Source organism: Dermochelys coriacea, chromosome 1 (genome assembly GCF_009764565.3).
Source record: "Dermochelys coriacea isolate rDerCor1 chromosome 1, rDerCor1.pri.v4, whole genome shotgun sequence".
Taxonomy (NCBI): Eukaryota; Metazoa; Chordata; order Testudines; family Dermochelyidae; genus Dermochelys; species Dermochelys coriacea.
Genome location: NC_050068.2, coordinates 209166179 through 209185678, shown reverse-complemented (window position 1 = coordinate 209185678; position 19500 = coordinate 209166179). Strand labels below are relative to the sequence as shown.

At 44.9% G+C, this 19500-nt stretch overlaps 1 protein-coding gene across 4 annotated transcripts; it reads left to right on the top strand.

Annotated features, from left to right (window-relative positions):
- Positions 1 to 7618: 7618 nt before the first annotated feature.
- On the top strand, positions 7619 to 15671 carry ZNF697 (zinc finger protein 697). 4 transcript variants are annotated; one of them, XM_038417415.2, is made up of 3 exons: positions 7619 to 7925; positions 13548 to 13712; positions 14181 to 15671. In XM_038417415.2, the coding sequence occupies exons 2-3, from the start codon at positions 13634 to 13636 to the stop codon at positions 15017 to 15019; spliced, it is 918 nt and encodes a 305-aa protein (XP_038273343.1). In that variant the 5' UTR covers positions 7619 to 7925; positions 13548 to 13633; the 3' UTR covers positions 15020 to 15671. The 4 variants fall into 4 exon arrangements, with proteins under 4 accessions (XP_038273343.1, XP_043369002.1, XP_038273350.1 ...); XM_043513067.1 differs by lacking the exon at positions 7619 to 7925 and adding an exon at positions 8027 to 8125; XM_038417422.2 differs by lacking the exon at positions 7619 to 7925 and adding an exon at positions 8238 to 8369.
- The last annotated feature ends 3829 nt before the right edge of the window (positions 15672 to 19500 follow it).

Genomic DNA, 19500 nt, shown 5'->3' with positions numbered 1-19500 from the left:
CGAAAGGATGTGGACAAATTGGAGAGCAATGAAAATGATTAGGGGGCTGGGGCACATGACTTATGAGGAGAGGCTGAGAGAACTGGTCTTATTTAGTCTGAAGAAAAGAAGAGTGAGGGAGGGATTTGATAGCTGCCTTCAACTACCTGAAGGGGGGTTCCAAAGAGAATGGAGCTAGGCCATTCTCAGTAGTGGCAGATGACAGAACAAGAAGCAATGGTCTCAAGTTGCAGTGAGGGAGGTCTAGGTTGGATATTAAGAAAAACTATTTCAGTAGGAGGGTGGTGAAGTACTGGAATGGGTTACCTAGGGAGGTGGTGGAATCTCCATCCTTAGAGGTTTTTAAGGCTCGGTTTGACAAAGCCCTGGCTGGGATGATTTAGTTGGGGTTGGTTCCGCTTTGAGCAGGGGGTTGGACTAGATGATCTCCTGAGGTCTCTTCCAACCCTAATCTTCTATGATTCTAAAATTTGTCAGTATTTAGTCGTCTGCCTTCATGTGATGTATTTGAATTGAACAGTTTTTTGTTTGACGGTTTTTCTTCAGTTTCTACCTGTAATGTATTAATGTCTATCCTCTCCTCTTTACTAGAATATAGAATATCCTCTTTAATAAATCCTTCCCTAAGGGAGACCTTGGGTCTATTACCAGTTCTGCCTAAAGTGACCTTGTGTAAACTCTTTTATCTGTGAAATGGATAAATGATAGCTATTCCACAGCAGTTACAGTATGAGCCTTTGCCTTGTAATAAGGGTTGTGAAGGGCAGAGAAATATTGACAGAAATCAGTAGGAGAGCTCCAGATCTGCAGTTTATTGCAAACCTCTCTGCCACCTCCCACCTCCTCCCCCACCCCCCAGGTTGTAAGGTGATGTTCCTCTGCCTTTCTGATTTTGCTTGCCTATTACCCACAGCCTTTCACTTCACAAGACTGCCTGCAGAAGAATCAGCCAAAAATGTGTTACTCCTAATCAAACTGCAATACTCCCAACACAGAAACATAACAATAAGAACAGTAGAACAGGCTTTAAAGACAAAACGCTCTAAAAAGCAGGTGAGGGGAATCCAGCGATGGAAGTGCCACCCTGTAGTAAACAGACCTACAGACTGATGAGCCAGCAGGCCTAGCTCTAATTAATGCAAGAAGATTCCTCAAATACCAATCCTGCCAAATCCCTGACCACCAACTCCTTCCTCCTCAAGCAAAGACTGCTATTGAAGGATGCCTTGCAGGGTCTGACCTATATTCTGCTGCTGAATTTTTTCCCCTGGGCTAGTAAATGCTGAGGAAAAATGCTGAAATGAGGCAAAGATTATGCACTGACACCACCCAGTGGTCATTTCTCTAAATCCCTTCCAGAATGGATGGACAAATAGGCTGATATTTTCATTTGGGGATCCAATCCTTCGTCAAATCTCACCCTGCTTTAAATATCAGCCTCTCGCTATCCCCACAAGCCTTGCCCATAGTACCTTTATCTCAAACAGCCTAGATGCCAATTCACAGGAGCACACTGTAGGACATAAATGCATAGATTTGTGCCATACTATTTTCAAAGGCTCTAGGTGCAAGCCCAGCTACACTGACAAATCAGGAGACCTGGGCACTACATCTAAGTGCATATTGCAAAAGCTGGTCCTGGCCCTGCCATAGTCCCTCTTCGTTTTCTCACATCTCCCTGTGTCCTCTCCCACACCAGCCATTTGTCTCCCTCTATCGTGTCTCTGGGTCCTTTTTTCTCTCACGTTTTTCTGTTCTCCAGGGTCCCTCTAAGCCTTCTTCCAATTGTCTCTTATATCTCACTGGGTCCCACATTTGCCCTGACTTCCCTCCACTATGGTCTTGTTTCTCATTTCTTCCCTATATCTCGCACAGTAAGGGACAGGTGCTCTCTGGGCAGAGAAAGGTAGGTAGGTATGTGAGCAGCTGTTTCTTGCCTTCTGGGGTTCTTGCTAACTCTGGTGACCTCTGCAAAATGGGACATTTGGCAGGTTTGTAAAGCTCAGGCTACTGTTGTGGGGATGAAACTTTTCAAAAGTGGATTTCTCGTGTTCCTTGACATACGGTAGGTCAGGTCAAGACAGCTAACAAAACACCAAGAGGCAGGGTGCGCTTGTGGGGAGCAACACATGAAGGCCATTGAGAAACTGTGAAAGCTTCAAGGAGTTTACAATAAAAATTTGGGCTTTTGTGCCACTAAAAAACAGGCACACGTGGAACTGGCACTTTTAAAGCTTTGTCAAAAGAGTATGTAACTGTGGTGCAAGTGAATTGTGTCAGGGGAGAGCCTAGCCAGAAAAATGTATCCCTTAAGGAATTTTCAAACTACTGCATCCTGGCCCAAGTGGTTGCAGGGCTGAAATTAGGTGTGGTGATTGACTCTCATTTGACAATTGCTCTAAATGGCCTCATTAACACCCACTTATCCCCCAGGTGTGAAGAGAAGAGGCAGCAAACTTGCACTCACTATCACTTTGCTTTTAAGTGAAGGATTATTCATAGGCTATAAATTGCCCATTAAACAAGGATATGAGACTCCGGAGCGTTGATCAACGCTACGCCCGGCTCACGAGACATCTAATGGTGTCCGACACCATCAGGTGGTCCAGAGACATCTACACGGAACACATCACAGGACAGTGCCAGTACCAGGTTGAGTAACTGAGAACACTGACCAGGGAAATAACCCACTTCCTTCCTTGACAAACCGAGGGATGCACCCCACCCATGTACTTATTCTCTACACCATTACTGACTTGGACTCTTAATACATTCCATGGATGGTGTACCCAAGCACATTTATCCACTGATGCTTTAAAAACTCCCACACCCCAATCTGGATCTATGCTGGTTATGTGATACGTATGTACCTTGTGAACCTTAAAAAGAAAAGGAGTACTTGTGGCACCTAACAAATCTATTTGAGCATAAGCCTTTGTGAGCTACACCTCACTTCATCGGATGCATCGGAGCTGTAGCTCACGAAAGTTTATGCTCAAATAAATTTGTTAGTCTCTAAGGTGCCACAAGTACTCCTTTTCTTTTTGCGGATACAGACTAACACAGCTGCTACTCTGAAACTCATGAACCTTGTAACTGATACTTGCAATCCCCCATAACCCAAGCCTGACTCCAGATGTACAGTACCTTCCCTCTTGTGTTAATTTGATTTTAAACATTATCTTTAATACATTTTTATATCTGTATGTATGCAAATAGTTAATAATAGATAAAATGGCACTAGTGATATGCAGTCTAGTTTCTGGATTGTGTGGAACTGACACTTGGACACTGCAGACGGGTTCCTCTGGCTGCTCTTTACATGCAGGCCTGAATAAAATAGTTTTTACTGCTTTAATTCTTCATTGTGGCTGACCAGAGGCACTGCAGGCCAGATTCACAAGGGTACTTAGCCGCATAACTGCCTCTTTAGGACTGTAAGTATCTATCTATATCTGATATCCTCCAAGCCACTATTCAGTACTGCTTGACCCTGTAGGTGCCTACATTTCCATTGGTAGACATACACAAAGTCACTTAAGTCCTAATGCTGCCCCACAGCTAGCAAGCTATTCTGAGCCCTAATTCATGCCTAAGCCTCAGTTGAGATGATCCCCCTCCTGGCTCCCCTGTGGGGTTTGATCTGGTAGGTATTCTCAGAACATATCTATCAGATCAGGCCTCATACATAAGACAGCAGAGGGTGAGTGTGCATGTGTGTACAGAACACCCAGTAGACCAGTGATTAGGGCACTCACTCACCTGGGATGTGAGAGATCCAGATTCAAAGAAGTTAAAAGAAAAGGGAGATGGTATCAGTCTATAAATGTGCTGCTATCGCCCTCTGGAAACTGGCCATCACAGATTGTTCTAGATCTGTAGTAATCACTTATTGTCAAGTTGGGCGTGTTTGGCCTGCTACTGGTACCACATAATCCAGTGCGCCCTGCTGTGAGTTGGGTTCTCAGCCACTAAACCGGGAATGCCACTATTGATTGGTGGGGTGTATGCCAGATACACAGTGAAATGAAAAATAATATCCACAAAGGAGAAATTCCACCTGGCACTGCTGCCATAATAGAGTTTCAAACTAAATGTATACCCAAGTTAAAAAAAATCTAAAGGATAAAAAAAAATGCCACGATGGCTAAACAGCTCAGCAAAAGAGGTGGTTAGAGGCAAAAAGGCATCCTTTAAAATTTGGAAGTTAAATAGTAGCGAGGAAAATAGAAAGGAGCATAAACCCTGGCAAATCAAGTGTAAAAGTATAATTAGGCAAGCCAAAAAAGAATCTGAAGAGCAACTAGCAAAAGACACAAAAGCTAATAGCAATTTTTTTTTAAGAACATCAAAAGCTGGAGGCCTGACAAACAGTCAGTGGTCCCACTGGACAATCAAAGTAATGAAGGTGCACTCAAGGAAGACAAGGCTGTTTTGGAGAAGCTAAATGAATTCTTTGCATGAATCTTCAATGCAGAGGATATGCTGGAGACACCCACAACCAAACCATTTTTTTTTTTAGGTGAAAAATCTGAGGAACTGCCCCAGACCAAGGTGTCAATAAAGGAGGTTTTGGAACAAATTTAACTGCAGTAAGACACCCAGATCAGATGTTTTCTTCAGAACTCAAATATGAAATTGCAGAACTACTCACTGTAGTATGTAACCTATCACTTCCGTTAAAGAGTCTGATTAATGTAACACCTGATTTAGTCAAAAAGCATCCAACTTACAGTAGGTTGTACTGGATTATGTTTTACCAGTAGCAGATTTTTTTAAAAGGCTTCAGAGATGATTCTGACAACACAGGCCTAACTTCAGTCCCAGGCAAATTGGTTGAAACTATAGTAAATAACAGAATTAACAGATAAATAAACAGGATACACTGGGGAGGAGTCAACACAGCTTTTATAAACAGAAATCATGCCTCCGCAATCTATTAGAACTCTTTGAGGGAGTCATCAAATATGTGAACAAGAGCAATCCAGTGGATATAGTGTACTTGGACTTTCCAGAAAGCCTTTGACAAGGTCCCTCACCAAAGGCTCTTAAGCAAAGTAAGCAGCAATGGAATAAAAGGGAAGGTCATCTTATGAATTCGTTAAAAGATCGGAAACAAAGGATAAGCATAAATTGTCAATTTTCACAATGGAGAAAAGTAAATAGCAGAGTCTCCCAAGGATCTGTACTGGGACCTGTGCTGTTCAACATATTCATAAATGATCTGGAAAAATGGGGGACTAGTGAGGTGCAAAAATTACAGGCACTACAAAATTACTCAAGATTGTTAAATCCAGGGCTGACTGTGAAGAGTTATAAACTGGGTGATTCAGTGACAAAATGGCTGATGAAATCTAATGTCAAGTTCTACATAATAAAGATTGTAAAAAATAATTCCTCCTATACACACAAAACGGTGGGGTCCAAATGAACTCTTAACACTCAATAAAGAGATCTTGGAGTCATCACAGATAGGTCCCCTGAAAACATCTGCAACAGTAGACAAAAAAGGAAAGGGAGATAGAAGGATAGAAAATATCATAATGCCGCTACATAAATCCACGGTATGATCACACTTTGAATACTATGTGCAGTTTTGGTTCCCCCCCCCCAGCCCCCATCTCAAAAATGATATACTGGAACTAGAAAAGGTGCAGAGAAGGGTAACAAAAATGATTAGGGGGCATGGAACAGCTTCCATATGGGGAGAGATTAGAAAGACTGAGACTGTTCAGCCTGGAAAAGAGATGACTGAGGAGGAATGATAAAGGTCTGTAAAATCATGAATGGTATCAAGAAAGTGAATAGGAAAGTGTTATTTACCCCATCAAATAACACAAGAACTAGAAGGCACCTGATGAAATTAATAAGCAGCTCGCTGAGAACAAATTAAAGAAGTACTTCATCACACAGCACACAGTCAACCTGTGGAACTCATTGTCGGGGGATGTTGTGAAGGCCAAAAGTATAACTGGGTTCAGAGAAGAATTAGGTAAGTTCCTGAAGGATAGGTCCATCAATGACTATTAGCAAAGATGGTCAGGGACACAATCCCCTGCTCTGGGTGTCCCTAAACCTCCAAATGCCAGAAGCTGGGGCTGGACAACAAGGGCAGGATCACTCTAAATTGCTCTCTTCTGTTCATTCTGTCTGACGGATCTGGCATTGGCCACTGTCAGAAGACAGGATACGGGGCTAGCTGGACCAGTGGTCTGACCCATGATGGCTGCTCTAAGGCCTTGCAGCTGACTCTTAATCCCCTGTGGAGAAAGTGTTAGGTGATTGGCACTGTAGTTCAGTTCTTGCCCTGCTGCATCTCTTCCAGCTGTACTGGCTTTCAAACGTCTTAGGCTTCCAAGCCTTTGGGCTTGGTCAGTACTGCTATGAGGGGGACTTTTGTCTTGCCTCATTTTTTTTTTCTGCCTAGGTGTACAATCTGATGGTTCAGGTATGATGATCTCCCTCTTCATTTGGGGTTGGCACATACTATTTTTCCTCAGGACCCTTGCCTCATTCAGTGAACAGGATGGATTATGTTCAATGAATGGGGAGCTAATTGGAAGCATCTTATCTTCACAATTCTGTGTTGCCCCATATCTTATTGCATATCATTTAAACCCTGCACTGAATACAGAATTATCAATGTCCTTATGGGATTTTCTATGATACTCATCACTGTAATATCTCAGTACCTCACAAATGTTAATGAATTTATCTTTAAAAGACCGCTGTGAGATAATATGGTCTTACTGGCTCCATTTTACAGATGATTAATGGTGGCACAGAGAAATTAGGGCTTAAAATGGTCAAGTGTCCACTAATTTTGGGTGCCTACTTTTAAGACATCTAGGGCCTGACTTTTCAGAGACTTTATATATACTGAAAGACTCAATGGGCCAGAGAGAGAGCACAAGGCTGAGACAATAGGAATGACTCTAGACTGGTTGTTAGAGTACCCACCTGGGAGACTCTGGGTCCAGTCCCCCTGCTCCAATGACTCTAGAATTATTTTTATACTGATTGCTCAGGGTACTGAAGCCACTGGATCTACGACCACACATCCAAACTGACCTTCTGTGCAGGACCCTCATAGACCACAGTGGAGGTAAGCTGTGCTGCATGCTGGTGTTGCACAGACTCCCCACCCCTGCCTGTTTGTCCTGCCAGCCCCCACCGCAGCCTGTACATGGAGCCTAAGTGGTAAGGAGAAGCAGCCTATTAAGTTCAATACAGCTCCATACCTATGTGAAGTTAGTTACTTATATCAGTGTTTGCAGGATCAAGGCCCCTCCAAAAGATTTACAGAGAAAAAGGAGGGGGAAGGCACAATGTTTTTAAAACATTCAGGTATTTGAGCCCATGCCTACTTTCCCCTTTATTTGATTTTCCATCCTGGGCGAAAGGCATAACAACCCTCCCAGCGGACATCTGCAGAGAGGCAAATTACACAGAGCTCGAACTAGCTCTATCTGTTGGTTGTTGTTCATAGTCTTTGCGAACTGTTGTTATTATTTTATCCCCCGCCTAATTTTCTTGGCTGCTCTTAACCCTTGCTGAGTTTCTTAGCGCTGCTTGTTGTTTGTTTTTGTAAAGGTTCGTGACCACTGCCGGATTGCGCGTTGCTAACATTTGGGGTTGGGGTTTTTGGACTAGCTGCAATTTTTGTTTCCACGGCCCTGATTCTTCCAACGCTCCCCCGCGCGCTTAACCTGGTAGGCGCCAGATGTGTTTATGGATTTCTAGCCTCAGCTCCGCCGAGAGGCAGCTGGAGCACGGGGGCCTCTCGTGGGTCTAACCCCGGCCTTAAGGAAACCCCACAAGGTTGGCAGCCCCTGTTTGTTGCAAAGCACATCGCGGCGGGGAGACTCTGCGCGCCGCCAGCAGCCCTGCCAGGCCTCCCCGCTTCGGGGCGCTGCCCGGGGCAGGTTTGTGAGGGGCCGGCGCTGGTGGGGGGAGGAGCGGGCTGGGGGGCTCTGGAGCGGGCGCGGGGACTGACGGCCGCAGCCGACGTGGCTGGGGAGGGGGGCGCCGCGGGCCGGCCGAGCGCAGGGCGACCGTCAGGCGGCGCGGGCCGCGGGCCTCTGTCCGGCCGCGCGCGCGGGGCGGCGGCGCGCGAGCCCGGCAGGTAGGGGCGGGGCGGCCGCACGCGCGCGCGCGCGAGGGGGGGGGGGAGGGGGCCGCGGTCGAGCTCGCCCCCGCCCGCCGGAGGGCAGAGGCGCGGGGGCTGCCCGCAGGGGGCGCGCCTGGCAGCGCCCCGGGCCTGCAGGATGCAGCCGCAGCCGCGGCCCCCGAGCCAAGGCGGCGGGAGCGTGACGTGTCCGCGGCGTCTGCGCCCGGCCGCGCCGCGATGGAGCCGCCCGGCGCGGGGGGTGAGCGGCGCGGGCGCCGGGGCGCTGGGCGGGCCGCGGACGGGGCGCAGCAGCGCAGCCGGCCGAGGGGGCGTGGCCCGGGGCAGGGAGCCGCCGGCGGGCCGGAGTCGGGGGTGGCTGGGCAAGGCGGGGCGGCCTGGGCAAGCAAGCCCCGTATTTCCATTGCAGCCCGCCCCATAGCCTCCCCTTCCTCCCGTTAGGCCCGGGGCCGCAGTGCATGTGCCGTTGTTCACACACCTAGTAAGACACCTACGGACTTTAAGGCCGGAGGGGCGGAAGGGACTGGCACCCCCGGGTCTGGAGTCTGACTCCTGCACATGGAGGCCACAGGATCTCGTCCCCCGCAACCCTGCGATAGACCCCCAAGCTCTGGCCGAGTTACTGAAGTCCTCAGATCAGGATTAAAAAACTTCCAAGTTCCAGAGAATTCATCGTTTACACTAGCTTAAACCTGCAAGTGACCGGCCCCATGTGGCAGAGAAAGGCGAAAACCCCCCAGGGTCTCTGCCAATCTGACCCGCAGGCAGATTCCTTCCTCACCTTAAATACGGCGATCAGTGAGACCCTGAGCATGTGGGCAAGACCTGCCAGGCAGATCCCAGGGAAGCAATTCTCTGGAGTAACTCAGAGCTCTCGCCATCCAGCGTCCCTAAGAGACTGTCACTACCCCAGTCCTTCTGATCTAAAAAGACAAGACATAGGCAAAGGAGCCAAAATGACAGGCAGAGCCATCCTGAGGGTATGGCAAATCGGGGCGACCACCCTGGGCCCTGCACTTTGGGGGGCCCCATGCTTCGTGAGGAAGCAGGCAGGGTGTGTGTGCGCGGAGGAGACCCCCTACCAACCTCCTCCTGCCCCCAGTGCCTTTTGTCTGCCAGCGGACCCCATGGATTAGCACCTTCCCCTCCCTCCCAGTGCCTACCACCGATCAGCTGTTTCACTGCATCCCAGGCGCTGGGGGGGAGGGGAGAGGGGTGGGAAGAGGTGGGGCAGGGGTGGCGCCTTGTGGGAAGGGGTGGAGTGGGGGCAGGGCCTGGGCAGAGCCAGGGAGAGCACCCCACTGGCAGATAGAAACTCGGCACCTATGTCCTGGGCCCTGCACACCCCCTAGGGACAGCCCTGGTGACAGGGTCATACAGCAGGAGAGTGACTGAGAAAGGCATGGAAACCAGAGCTCTCCCATGTCAACCGGATGCCTATCGAAGCTCCGTCTCTTGGTGGGCAATGCATCTTGGCCCTGGATTGGGACCGAGTATTGCATGTTGCTTTGTATGGGCCCCACTTCTAATAAATGCAATAGGGGCCACAGATTAAGGGTAATATTTTAAGAGGGGATGGATTGGCAAATTCTGAGCATGAGATGAACTATCTGCATTTGGGATAGAAAACTCATGGGCTCAGGTAGCATGAAAGGGAGATCCCAGGGTCACTTGCCCTGACCAATAGTCCTCTCTGGCTTGCTTTTATGCTGCTGGACTTGTACATAGAGCCAGTGAGCCTCCCAGCCTCCCATGGTCATCTTTCTCAGGACTTTTCCTTGGACCTGGCAAGATTGGTGGGCATTCCAGGCCACACAGTGGGTGCTTACTGATGGTGGGTGACTGCAGAGACTATATTAGTTACGGGAATTAAATTGGTGTTAACAAAAACAAAGTTTTTTAAGCATTTTGACTCTTAAAAAAAAATAAACCCTTCCCCATGTTCAGATTTCAGTGTCTTGTGATGCCTACCAGTTTTCCAGTCATCAATAAAGTCTTCTACAGTAAACTTGAATTTCTAATGTTAAAAAACAAAAAGAACCTCCTCATGCATGGTGTGTGTTTTGTTTTTTTAAAAAAACTTTTGAGGCTGTCTTTATTCATCATAAAGAAGCAAACAGAGCTAATCTTCTTTTCCTTACTGGTCCCCTGTAATGCATGTTAAGTGCTTTGTTGGAAGGTGTGATATAGAGTAAGTGCAAGCACAGTACAACTCTCAACTATCAAACCTCGCTCCCCACAGACCCTTTTTTCCTCCATCACTGATAACTGCAACCTGCAGAGGGGTGCGGGCAGACCCACTGGTGCCATGGGGCACCAAACCAGGTCCAGTTCACTCTCTGTAGAAAACAATTCCTACCACCCTTCTCTGAGACCCAGAAAAGTATAATAAGTACTTATAATAAGTATAATAACTAGATCTGATTCTCTACTTCCTCAAACCTTGTGTAGTTATGTACACTTGTGCAAAAGTCGCTGTAAAATGCTACCAAATCAGAATGGTACCATTTTACTCCCCCGTGCTTTGCACTGATGTAGAGACAAGGCAGAGGAAAGTCTAGTCCCTCTAACTTAAGGCCCAAGCTCTTTCTCTTCCCCATGTCTCTGTCAGTCACCCTTTCGAACATATTGATGAGAGGAGAACCACACTCTCCTTCCTTGTGCTAGGGTTTGGTGGCCTGAATCTTTCCTCCTATTTTCACCTTTAAAATCCCCTCCTCCCCCCCTCCCCCCAGTGATATATAGCAGATCCTTCACTCCTGTTTAAATGGATTACAGCTTGTTCTCCCCATTTGCCAGACCAAACCATGGGGACCTTCTGGCTGCCTCAGTTTAGTGCCCGTTGTACTGCCTGGCTGGCCCAGTCTGGTAGATTACATGGCAATTATGCTATGGGGCCAGGAAGGAGACAGTATATTTTTGTCTTCTCTATTTTTGGTTTCCATTTATTTCCCCTTCCTTAGACTGGCTTTCGAATATTTATATACAGTGGTTGGTATTAAAAATGGAGTCCTGTGTTTTATTTAGTTATGCGGATTTGCTATAATTAACCTCTCCCTTTCAAAAGTACTCCACTAACTGAAATTATTATTAGTACCCTGATACCTTGATGAAGGACCTGTTATAAATATTTACTAGATAGATTAATAGATTTTTAGGGCCCAAAGGATCAATGTCTCATCTGGTTCCCTGCATTACACAGATCATACAATTTCATCTAATGATTCCTGCATCAAGCCTGTAACTTGGGGCTGAGCTACAGCATGTCTTTTAGAAATGGATAGTCTTGATTTAAAGGCGTCAAGTGTGAGAGAGTTAGCAAGTGCTTTTTGAGATCTGTCAGCCAGTTTTAATCTGTTTAATGTTACATTGATTGTGTAAAATGCTGACTTTTTAATCAGACTATTGTGCAGTAATAAGTCAAACGCCTGCCAGAGATCTAAGTATGTTATGTCAACACAGTTCTCTTTGTCATCTAAACTTGTAATCCCTGCAAAAAACAATATCTGGTTTGTTTGGCAATGTACATATTCAGTTTTCCAAAATGTAGTAAGTCAAGAAGCTCCTTGGCCAATGTTTTTAAAACTCTGGGGTGCAAATTATCTGGTCTTGTAGATTTTTAAATATTTAATGTTAGAAGATGGTGTTTAATGTCCTCATTGGTTACTGTTGGAATAGAAAGTGTTTCATTATCAGTGTAAGCTGTAAGTGTGTCAACCTGGTTCTTTCCAAATACGAAACAGAAAAAATATTTATTGAACACTCCAGTCTTTTCTGCCTCCTTGACAGTTTGACCATATCCATCTAGCAACCCTATACCGATCCTAGGATTTTGGGGCTAGGTTCACAGAAGTACTTAGGTGTTACAATGCCTAACTCATATGCTCTGCTGCATCATAGAATTCTCGGCCCCGAGTTAGGCAGCAGGCTCCCTATACGATGCATGGGGAGAGTTAGGCACCAAAGAAGAGGATTCTCAGATGCCAGCAAACTGAACAGGAGTGAAATGCCTAGATCCTCAAAGGTGTCAAAGTCCTGTTGATTTGGGTCTTAGTCATATGGCTGATGGGCTGGAGAGAAGCACCTCCCTCTGCTTAGGATTCTCAGCCAGGAACCCTCCCCACAGTTAGGCTTCTAAACCAGGTCATTCCTTTCTCTAATACCCAGAGAGTGAGACACACGCTGACATTCCCACCTATTATGGGATTTAAACCCAGGCCTCTTATGTCCTAGGTGAGTGCCCTAACCACCAGGCTATGAGGTATTCTGAGGTGGATCTCTCTCAATCTATCTTATTGGAGCTGTTCCACTTTGTAGAAGTAAATATTAATGGGGACAGGGAGAAAGCAACTCCACTGCCCAGTAACTGTTCAAGTCCTGCCAACTTGTGCAAATGTATTGTGAGTAATGAATGGGATTGTGATTGAAGCCTCTATTTAGAATCCATTGATAAAGAATGCAAATGAAGTTGGGGTCCCGTTGTTCTAGGCGCTGCCTCAGAGAGCTTATAGTCTAGTGGTGCTATATTCTCTACTAATGCAGCTCTCCTCCCAGTAGAAGGATTGGGTGATTTTAATATCGAGGGGAAGTGCTTTGCAGCCAACACTCAGGGTGGCCAGTTCATGTGAAATTTCTATGACTTTTAAAACTTTACTTCGTCTTAGCAGCCACGTACAAACCTGCTAGCAGCTGTCTTTCAGCTCAGTATTTCTGACTATGGCCACCAGAGGCCTCTGTTGGGAACCAAGCAGGTGGCTTTGGAGCGCAGGTTCCTCCATGAAGCACCCTGGCTCCCTGAAGAGCTTTTGCCCTGCTCCTTGCTTTGTGAGCAGTGAGAGAGCTGCCAGCTGGCTGGGCAGAAGCAGTAGCTTCCTTGCAGTTTAGTGCAACGCCAGGGAGGGTGGGATGGAAAAGTGAAAGCATTGAGGATGTATAGGGATAAAGGAGAGTGACCTTTACCTCCCTCCACCGGCACAAGAAGTGCCCTGTGCTGACCTCACCTTCCCTCTGCTGCAGAACTGTGAGGGACAGGGGCCTTCGGAGGAACGGGACGGGAGAAGGGGCCAGCACCCAGATCAAGGTATATATAGCAAGTAATTAGGAAGAGCTCCCCAGGGGATTCTTAAGGTGAGCATAGGAGGATGCTGGGGAGAGTGTCCGTCCTGTCTGTCAGGAGGAAGAGGAGGGTATTTCTCTCTCACACACACATGTACGTATCAGCAAGGTGGTCTTCCTGTTCTGAAATATAAAATCAGAAGACAGATTGAAAATTAAATATGACATACCCTACTTCGTTATAGTACCCTGAGGGTTCAGTCATAATCGGGAATGCTTGATGGGGGACATGCAATGATTTTTAAGTTAGTCTCATGAGTTTTTGTTTTTGTTCTTGTTGTGCCCCCTTGGGGGTTGTTAATAGGAAATACTTGATGGCGATGTAACCAGTGTGATACTGATTCTTTTAATGGCCATGAGCAGGGTCCCTAAGCCTGCCATCATCTCTGGATGGAACGAGAGGAAGAGCTGTGTGCTCCAATTCTCCAGGACTCAGAGGAAAGGGAGATCCTCTTTGGGGCCTCCACAGGTGAGGAATAAGTTAAGCCAATTCAGAAATTGCTGGAAATCCAACTTTTTGTTTCATTTAAAACCGTTCCTGTACTGTTTCTTTTTCTCTGCTTTGGGATTACAACCAGTGGTTATTTCTGGCAAACCTCACTTATGGTTTTCCACCAGTCCTGACTGACTTCTGGCCAGAGTTCTGTTTCTCTCTCCCTCCTGACCCAACTTTTCTCTGAATGTTCATTTGAGTTTTTGAAGCAAAATTGCCATCTCCTTATTGGGAAATGGTTGTTTTTCTTTTTCTTTCTTTCTTTCTTTCTTTCTTTCTTTCTTTCTTTCTTTCTTTCTTTCTTTCTTTCTTTCTCTTTGGGTTGGGATTTTCCTTCTTACATCCAGTCTTACATTTTATTTAGTTGACTCATACTTTGTGCAATTCTCCTTTCTTAGATTTCTTTTTGACCAAACACTCATGTCTGGCTTCTGTTTATTCAAGGATTGAATGAGCATGAGGAGAAGAACCCCCAGGAAGATGGTCTTGAGAATGTGGAACAGTATGGTACAATATCAGAGGGGTGTGAAGAGAATGTTTTCCAGAGCCCTGATGAGGCCTATGAGGGCCAGTACATGTCAGAAACGCATCAGGGAGATCTTCCTGGTAAGATACTGGGTAACTCCGTTCATCCAGAAAGAGATTTGGAAGCTCTTCAAGATATCATCATCCACCAGAGAATTCCTATAGGGGAGAGACCCTATGTATATACTGAATGTGGGGAGGGCTTCAGTCAGAGCTCGAACCTTACACAGCATGAAATAACACAGACAGGAGAGAAACCTCATAAATGTACTGAATGTAACAAAAGTTTCAGTTGGCGCTCAGACCTAATTAAACACCAGAGAACCCACACAGGCGAGAAACCTTACATATGTAGTGAATGTGGGGAAAACTTTAGTGTGAGCTCTCACCTTTTCACTCACAAGAGAACCCACACAGGAGAGAGACCTTTCCATTGTAATGAATGTGGGAAAAGCTTCAGCCGGAACTCTCACCTTATTAACCACCAAAGAATCCACACCGGAGAGAAGCCCTTTGAATGTGCTCAGTGTGGGAAGAGCTTCAGTGATTTCTCAACACTTACCCAGCACCAGAGAACCCACACGGGTGAGAAACCTTACGTATGTGTTGAATGTGGGAAAAGCTTCATCCAGAGCTCACACCTCGTTAGGCACCGGAGGATCCACACAGGAGAGAAACCCTATAAATGTGCTGAGTGTGGGAAAAGCTTTCGATACAAGAGTCACCTTGCCCAGCACCATAAACTCCACATAGAGTAGAAAGCACAGCCATGAGAGCCCCTGTCCTGCCCACAGAAACTCATGCATAAATTATTATATGGTGTGATGATATCGAGAAGGAACTACAAAGGGAGTGGGCACATTCTTAGTGCAAGTAGATTGTTCTAGGATGAATCGGGGGCTCTGAGTGTTGGGAATGAGTTTGATGTTGATAGGAATCAATCATTTGGGGATCGGGGGGAACAAGGAGAGAAAGGTAGCTGGGGGAGTTGATCATTTGGGGTTCAGAGGGCTGGGAGGTGGGAGGAATTAGGGCACTGAGGGAATTTGGTGCTAAGGAACATTGTTTGGAGTACAGCAAAATAGAGGGTCAAGAGGGGAAATATATTTCTCATTGTCTTACTAAGAAGTCAAAAATGATAAATTAGGCTCTGAGACAGATACCTGGCTCATAAGATGTCAGAGCCAAAATCCTGAGAAATGCTTCACTTACTGAACTGAGGAAGACAAAGTCCCCTTTGTTCTCTCTGGCAATGTCTCCAGCAATTGTTTCCTCATTTTAGATTATATTTATTTGTAGCTGCTATTTTAGGAGCTCAGTTAAATCTGGGCAAAAATGTCCCAGTTTTCTGTACGTTATAATATCTACTTTTCTGTTGCATTGTGTCTCCCCCTCTGAAATAAAACTTTTTTTTAAAAAAAATACCCTATGTTCTCCTATCTTCTCTCCTATTGTCCTGTTTCTAGGGTAGAATGGCCCTATATAGCTTACAGTCAGCTTTACTGAAGAAAAACAAAGCAGTCTTGTTAGGGTCTGTCTAGACTAGAAGAATTAACTGGTGTTAGCAAACACCTTTGCTAAGCACACCTCATCTTCCCAGTTTAGACAGGCTCTTCATGACCACTGCTCAAAAATGATTTGTTCTAGTACACATTGAGATCCGTGTCCATCCCTGGAGTTAGTTGAGTGAACCAGGGCTGAATGTATCTTGTTACTGCTCTGGAGTTTTACTGTCAGGAGCCTCACACTTCAGTTTGCCTCTGGCTTGCCCTGGTCACGGCTCCATACCATGTTGTCCAAAGATTATGTTTGCTTATTCTAATGTTAGGAGGAGAGCCTTGTCCCCTGCCTGCAGACGGTGCTTGTGCCATTTGTATGCAGCCACATTTCAAGTCAATACCCTGCCTGTTGGTTTATAGGGCATTCAGCTGCAATATTATCAACCATAATAGTGCCTCCACAGGTCAGGTAAACTGCAAAAGGTTTGTTAAAAACTAAGGGTAGGTTTATAAGGTCCCTAAAAAGAATTTTAGGGAGGTATGGAAAATCAAATGGCATGAAAAATACCCTTTATTTGGGCACAAATTCTTGATAGGAAGCTGTTCATGGATACTCAAAGTTCCCACAGCAACCACAAGGGAGAAGCACTCAGCCTTGTTCCCCCCCAGCCTTGCCCTTGTATAATCATTTGCACCTATGCAAAATGAGTGTGACCCACTGTCACTGGTGTGAGTGAGTGGAGAATTCTGATTTGGTAGCATTTAGTCTTTGAACTCACTTTGAGCAAATGTAAGTAACACAAGGAGTAGAACAGTGGAGAATTAGGCCCTCATTGCTTCCTGTGTCAACCAAAATAACTGCACATTGTTCTGGGTCTAAGCAAGAGCATGTTTTAAGAACATGTTTTGCTGTCTCTCTCTTAATGGCACTGTGTGGACAGGGCATCACTTGGTTTCTAAAATGATTTTACAAAATTAAACCCACACCACAACAAAAACCATTTAAAGGCTACTTCCCTATCAGTTTGTGTTATAGACAAGACCTCTGTGTCTAACACTTTCATTTTGCCAAACCTCCAATTCCTTTGCCTGTTGTTAGCAGTTTATTTCACAGAACTGATTCAACCAAAAACAAAACCAGAAACATTTGTCTTCTTGGAGACACTAATTATTTAAAGTGCCTTTAATTTGGAGCCTGATCAGTTGAGCATATGTTTCTCATTGAAGGCATATTATAGATATTGAGCACCTATCAGGATTGGGCTATTTGAGCCCTGCCTAGAGAAGGATAAAATGCGTATTTTAAAAACATGTTAGTGAAAACATTTTAATATACCTTTTATAAAACACTAGAGTAGACAGGGTACGTTGCATTTTGGCATCTATTAGCTGGTCAAGGTGAACCCTAGGTGGGACCTGACAAGTCCAGATTTTAGTTGCACATCTGTTCCTTAATGCATTTGTAATTCTCTTTTCCTGAGATGGGAGATGTGATGGCTTTAACCCAACATTGGTTTTATACAGTGATTATTAACATACAGTACAGCCTATGGGAAACATTCTCTGTTTCCTTCAGGATGAGAAAGCTATGGGCTAATAGTCATTTTTTACAGAAACAGTTTGAGTGGGTCTGTAGCACTTTTATTCCTGCTGGTCCAATGTGCAAGGGGAATGGGGAAGAATTTTATATATATAAATCTCACACCCATTGACTTTAGAGTTGTGGATACTTGGTCCCTGTGAAAATCAGCTTCCCATTCTTTTAACTGCTGAGCACCTGACAGATGCCTCCAGGTACCTGAGACTGAAAACAGTGCTTGAATGAGTGGTACCTAGTTAGCTGGAGGCATCTGCAACTGTTCACCAGTTACAAATGTGGGGAGGGATTAAGTGGCAACGCTAAAGTCAATGAGAGATTGCTTTTTCACATCAGTGTATCTTGCAAAGAACCAAAGAATGATTAAAGAATTAGAAAGCATGCCTTATAGTGATAGACTCAAGGAACTCAGTCTATTTAGTTTAACAAAGAGAAGGTTAAGAGATGATTTGATCACAGTCTATAAGGACCTATATGGGAAACTATGGAGAACAAACATTTAGTAATGGGCTCTTCAGTCTAGCAGAGAAAGGTATAATATGATCCAATGGCTGCACGTTGAAATTCGACAAATTCCGACTGGAAATAAGGGGTACCTGTTTAACAGTGAACGTAATTAACTGTTGGAACAATTTACTAAGGGTCGTGGTGGAGTCTCTATCACTGACAATTTTTAAATTAAGATTGGATGTTTTTCTAAAAGAGCTGTTCTAGGAATTATTTTGGGGAAGTCTGTGGCCTGTGTCAAACAGGAGGTCAGACTAGATGGTCACAGGGTTCCCTACTAGCTTTGGAATCCATGAAAAAAAGTAGGTATATAATTATACTAAAGCAAAATGGTAACATTTGCACCAAGTTTCCACTGTTGTAAATGACAATAAGGTGCAAGGCAGCAGAGAATTAGTCCCAGTGAAGGCTTTGTGTGCTCAACACCTCTGAAAATGAAGTATATTAATAGTTTAATTTGTATCATTAAGTTTCAGCATTAACACCATGCTGAGATGAACAGAGAAATTCCCACCTCTTAGGGTTGTTTCAGGCTGGCTGTAGATTCAGGAAGACAGTGCAGCACTGGATCACATTCAGAAGATTATCTGTTCAAACAAGCTTAGAAGCTTTGTTTAAATAAAAGCTTAAATTCTGCAGAAACTATTATGGCCACTATAGAGGTGTGGAGACTGTGTGTAAGCACATACCAGCTGACTCTAACCTCTAGCACCTAGTCTGATATCTGGAAGTCCCATGGAATTCTCTTGCAATATTATTTGTTATTCTACAAGCTAGACAATTCAGACTGGAAATAAGGTATAATTTTTTAACAGTGAGGGTTATTAACTGTTGGAACCATTACCCAGAATGGGGGTGGATTCTCTAACACTGGAAATTTTTAAATCAGGATTGGTTTTCTTTGAAAAAGATAAGCTTTAGTTCAAAAGGAATTATTTTGGGGAAGTTCTATGACCTGTGTTATATAGAGGTCAGCCTAAATGATCACAGCTGTCCCTTCTGGCCTTGGAATCTATGAACTTTGCAGGGAAACCTCCTCTAGGTACCACGACTTTCCTGCAGCATCTGTTCTCTTAATTTTGTTATAGCCTTTGTCCTTTGCTCTTACTGGGCTTCCATCAAATTCACCATAGTTACGTAATTGGGAAGTTAGGGGGCTATAGGCTGACAGCCTTAAGATAGCCAAGGGCATCACCTGCCACAAAACACTAATAGAATATTACTTTGCACTTATAGAGTGCTTTGCACATTCAAATTGATAGGTAGACATTAGCTAACTAATCTTCACAACTTCTCCTGGGAGTAGGTGGTGTTCTCCTTCTAATGCAGCTAAGGGAAACTGAGGCACAAAAAGGTTAGTGACGTGATCAAAGTAACCCAGCAAATCAGCGACAGTCAGGAACAATAGAACTTGTTTTACCCAACTGACTAACGCATATCATATCAGGAAATTTTCCATATATATTTTCAAAAATGGGGGCATAAAGTTAGAAGCTGAAGCCCATATTTAGGCACCTAAGAAAGATATCTAAAGTTGGATCCTAAACAAGGAAACAAAAATATTAGACACCACTTTGAAAAGGTAGACTACTGTCCCTACTTGTTATAAGAGCATCTACAGTCAGGTTGCTCCCAC

What these genes read in the sequence shown, in the direction of transcription:
- ZNF697 (XM_038417415.2), top strand. Translation starts at nt 13,634, where the DNA reads ATGGAACGAGAGGAAGAGCTGTGTGCTCCAATTCTCCAGGACTCAGAG. An exon ending in CCTCTTTGGGGCCTCCACAG is followed by an intron (nt 13,713 to 14,180) that starts GTGAGGAATAAG and finishes TGTTTATTCAAG; the next exon opens with GATTGAATGAGCATGAGGAG.